Source organism: Phaseolus vulgaris, chromosome 11 (assembly GCF_051622355.1).
Source record: "Phaseolus vulgaris cultivar YP4 chromosome 11, ASM5162235v1, whole genome shotgun sequence".
Taxonomy (NCBI): Eukaryota; Viridiplantae; Streptophyta; class Magnoliopsida; order Fabales; family Fabaceae; genus Phaseolus; species Phaseolus vulgaris.
Window position 1 is genome coordinate 42,347,403 of NC_143508.1, and position 5,023 is coordinate 42,352,425.

Sequence of the window (5,023 nt, forward strand, 5' to 3'; positions counted from 1 at the left end):
TCTTGAGGCCTTGGTTATCTCTTTGTTTACTTGGATTGTATCACAGCTCAGCTCGAAATTGTACTAGGATGACTCAGCTAGACCTTGGCCTGGGCTGACTCGGCTACACCTGGACCTTGGCCGACTCAGCTTTTCCTGGATCTGGGTCGACTCGACCTAGTACCAGGTCGACTAAGCTTGACCTGGGCCCGAGCCGGCTCGACCTAGGCACGGGCCGACTCGTTTCTATTTGGGTTTGAGCGAACTCAAGTTGACTTGGGTCCAGGTCAGCTCAGCTTGACATGGGCCCGGATTGACTAGTCTTGATTCGTGTTCGAGTCGACTCAACTCGACTTGGGCTCGATCCGGGTCCAGGTGGACTCAGCTCAACCTGAGCCTGGGTCGACTTGGCTGAACCTGGTCCCACGTTATCTTGGCTCGATCTTGGTCGGACCGACTCAACTTAACCTAGGTCTAGGTCGACTCAGCTAGACCTTGGCTCGAACTGACTTAGCTCGACCTAGACCCGGGTTGACTCGACTCGACCTGGACCTGGGTTTACTCGACTCAACCTAGGGTCGAGCCAACTCAAAATCCAATCCAAAATCCATTTTGGATAATCCAAAAATATATTCAATCTCTATCTAATTCATATCCAATTAAATGGTTTGAACTTAAAATAAAAAATATGAATTTGGATTTAAGATAAATTAATTTAAATGAATTTAAAAGTGATATAGATTTAGATAATTAAAAATTGGATTTGGTAAATTGATTTTTTTTCACCACCTTAATGCTGTGAATGAAATTTATTTTTATTGATAGACATACATACCATCATTATTTAGCCGACATAGAGCTATTAAAAGTTTATATGGATTACCTAGTTCCTTGTTCATACGACAATAGATAGTATGATAGTACACCATGAATGACTGCAAAAGGGCTGAGTAGTATTAGAACTAATGAGAAATCTGCTACCCCAGTTTCTTAGTCATCCCAATCTTCATCAAAGCCAAATAAGCCACGAGCCTGTATCCTATCAACATTATGAATAGAGCCAGTGCTGACATGATTTTCCCTTGCAAATGTAGTCCCATTTGCTCTATCAAAGGATATTCTGCAACCAAACACTGTCCTTGATGACATGGGTATGTGTCACTTGAGCCATATTGAGACCCGATCAGGAGATGGTATATGTAGTAGTTAATGGAGAAGTACTTGAGCCATGCTACAAATTTTGGCACATGTTGAATATAGTATCCAGTGACCAGAACAGAAGTAAGCACAATGACTGAGGCCAGTGTGGTTGCGGATTTCTGGTCCATTACAATAGCACCAATGGCAAGGCCTAGTCCTTGTGAAACCAACACATCGAGTAAGATGGTGAGAAGTGTGCATAAGAAGTTTACCACATTGTTTTTCAACCCTATCATCCAATAGATTATGGTGAGGAATATGGAAGGAAGCACAAGCTCCATTGGCAGGTCACCCACCATCCTTGACATGAAGTATGAAGAGAGCTTGTACATTCCAGAGGATCGTTCCTTCTCCAGCATTATTAGCTCTTGTGGGAAGGTGAATATTGCTTGATAGAGAGGCATGCCACCCCAAAAGCTAGTAAGGAAGAATAGAACTCCAATCTGCAAGTACATAGCTAGTAAGGAACACTAATGACATAGTAGAGCTGTGTGTACGTTGGAGAGGAATTTTCTCTACAATCTTTTTAAAGAACGAACTTTAAATCATGAACAAATTCATGTAACCATAGCCACTCCACTAGTTTCTAAACACCAAGAAAGATTCTTGAGGAGAGGTTTGCTCACTGAATGGGATTTTAGTGACGTCAGTAGAATCAAATCACATTTATAGAAAGTTGAGAATTTGCTCATATCCTTAATCACTAACATCAACCCATATTTTCAACTGAAGTATTCTTGTAGGCTCACAAATTAGTCTATAAGCTTGGTAATCACTAACATCGACCCATGTTTTAACACTCATAAAAAGTGTCTCCTACATTAGTGTCGTATCAGTGTTATAACTACAAATAATCAGAGAAACAGTATTTATATATACTTTAGGTGACTCCAATGACATCTTATTTATCTGTAGAAACTTATTACCTGATCCTGCAAGCGTGAAATATCACACTTATACCATAGTAATCCTGTAATAAGAGCAACCACAAGAAATTGAAAAACCCTCAGGCCAGAGAATGATGCATATTTTCTCTCTTTGACATCTCTTTTTAGCAGTACAAGAAACTGCTGTGACCAACTGGTAGGCCATTCCCCAAATCCAATGCCTTCAAACCTACCCTGACTTTTATCGTAGTCAGGAATATCTTGCATTACTGGCTTAAATTTGACATCAAAGTAGTTCCTATAGGCAGAAATCAATTTATTCTTATTTATGGCTTGGTCCTCATTCGATTGACCAGTGTAGACACCTGCAATTTTTGTTCCCATGAGGCCAAATAAGAAAGTAAAACCATTATTTTATTTAAAGTAAACATAAATAAGAGGATATAAGCCTAGATAACTCTTTTTCATTGCTCTGACTTTTTTACCATACTTGAAGCATGAGTATGTAAAACACTCATTGAGTGTGAAGAGTTCATTTCTGAGTTCTAGTTTTATCCTCTAGATTACTTTTTAAAATTTCCATTGAAGTTGGATTGGATGATTTCACCATAAATATTGTTTAAAGAAGAAAATAAGGTAATTAAAGTAAATCAAATTTTGACAATAAGCCAAAATCAACTTATATCACATCTCTCTTTCAACTTGGAAATTAAACTTAATTAAAAAGTTCGATTTATTTTATATTCTTGTGTAAATCCTTTGAGAAAAATTTACTCAGATAAAGCTTCAATGTAAAAGTCATTCACTTTACCTTAATATAAGAAAAAGTAACTAAACTTAATGAGATTTTACAACATAAGTTAAGGATTATAAAACATCGGGCACTGAAACTAACTCAATTGTTAAACGTTACAAAAGTGAAGTTTTTCAATCATTTGTATGTACAAAAAGAAAAATGAGATTTTGCAATTTTGTCATGCAGTATAATGGAGAATAAAGGTTTATAAATAGCAAAACCTCAAAAGCCGTAAAATAAATAGAGAAGAAAAGCTTACCATTTGCAAGATCCAAAAGAAAATCTGAGGGGTTCAATGCCATGGTAGGGGCATATCCAATATTAGTAAAATATTCCATAGCTTCAGACCCGTTTCCATAATACAGTAGGTTCCCATCTGAAAGCAGTAACACCCTGTGAAACATGCAGTAAATCCTGCTTGAGGGTTGATGTATGGTCATCACAACAGTTCTCCCTCCATTTGCTAGCTCCCACAAAATTGAGACAATTCTTTGAGCTGTTGTTGAGTCTAGGCCAGAGGTTGGCTCATCCAGAAATAGCAAGCTTGGGTTTACGAGCATTTCTTGTCCAATGCTAACCCTTTTTTTCTCCCCACCAGAAACACCTCTCAGCAGAGGGCCTCCAATGATGCTGTCCTTGCACTTGGTTAAACCAAGTTGAGCCATCACAGCTTTTGCATGCACAATTTTCTCCTTTTTGGATAAACTGCTTGGCAATCTAAGAAGGGCTGTGAACACTAGAGTTTCAGTCACAGTCAAGTGGGGATAGTGAACATCATCTTGTGTCACAAAACCTGTGTTCCTCTTCATTGCATTTGAGAAGGCTTTGCCATTATATGTTATGCTTCCATAGAGTTTCCCTCCAAGCTTGCCTCCCAATGCTGCTAGCAAAGTTGTTTTGCCACTCCCAGAAGGACCTAACATGGCAAGAATTTCACCAGGTTGAGCCATGCCTGTCACTCCATTCAGAACCACTTTCTCTTCTACCGTGTTCTTCAGAAATCCCCACTTTCTGTTCTTAATTTTATAGATAACATCGTGGAACTACATGCAATAAGTAACAACAAATTTCAGCATACATCCATATAAAAAAAACTCAGAGATTAAGCACAAATATAGAAAGGACTAGGAATGAGAGGAAAACATCAAAATTTTCTATTCATTACTTTGGCTTACACAAGTTTTAGAGAAACAGCATGATTATGAACTAGCTACTAACTTTCCGTTAACCATATTCGAAAAATAGCTTACTCCAAAACATACACATGTGGCTAGATTTGAATCATGAGAATAATAACATACGAAGTTTTTTATTCCAATTAATGCATAGAGATAAAACCGTCTTCAAAAACCACAAAACCTTTAGAGTTACTGAAGAATTTCCCTTGCCAAAGATGTCACGTGCTTCCTCTTGTACTGTTGCTTTGTAAGAAGCTTGAGACTCTATGTTCTCCATCTCCTGCTCCATCTATATTCTCTTGCAACTTGCATAGTGCATTAAATTTGTGTCCCTCTATATATGAATTAAGCATTAACTTAAATGACATAAAATACCACAATGAGATAACTTCTCTGTCTGTCTAAGTGTGATCGTGCTTGCAATTATAACTTCTTTAAGTGCTATGTTTTCTCAAAATTGCATGTACGTGTTCATTGTTTACGAGGCTAGTATTAGTATTAAGTAATTAGGACACTACAGTTGTCATTGAGATCTACCACACGAATGTGGATTGTGGTAAAGAAATGAGTGCTTACGTTAGTAGAAACTAAAGAGGAAAAGGAACAGAAAAAAAGATAAGCATAAATGTGAAAGGTGATAATGACTATCGATGAGATATTTGTACTTCTGTAATCATAGTTTCCAAGTATGCGTTCAAGGTATTTGTCATTTTTAATATTGTTATTATTATTACGATAATATATATATATATATATATATATATATATTTTATGTGTGTGTGGGTAACTAGTTTTATGTCTTAGTCTAAAATTAAGAGGAATATATATTCGTGTTACTAGAAATTAGTTGAAAAAAATAACAATTTTAAGAAATTTATAATATTGATTAACATCTAGGAGATAATAAAATAACTAATTAAGGTTTATAAAAATTTCGGCAAAAATTTCGGCAAATATTTTAGCTAGAAACCATAGAAAATCAT

The 5,023-nt window shown here is 36.7% G+C and overlaps 1 protein-coding gene across 1 annotated transcript; it reads right to left on the reverse strand.

Annotated features, from left to right (window-relative positions):
* Positions 1-835: 835 nt before the first annotated feature.
* On the reverse strand, positions 836-4,505 carry LOC137833216 (ABC transporter G family member 9). The gene is made up of 4 exons (XM_068641579.2): positions 4,222-4,505; positions 3,122-3,905; positions 2,106-2,431; positions 836-1,622 (listed from the first exon to the last, which is right to left on the reverse strand). Exons 1-4 carry the CDS (start codon positions 4,327-4,329, stop codon positions 957-959), a joined length of 1,884 nt encoding a protein of 627 aa, XP_068497680.1. The 5' UTR covers positions 4,330-4,505; the 3' UTR covers positions 836-956.
* Between the last annotated feature and the right edge of the window lie 518 nt (positions 4,506-5,023).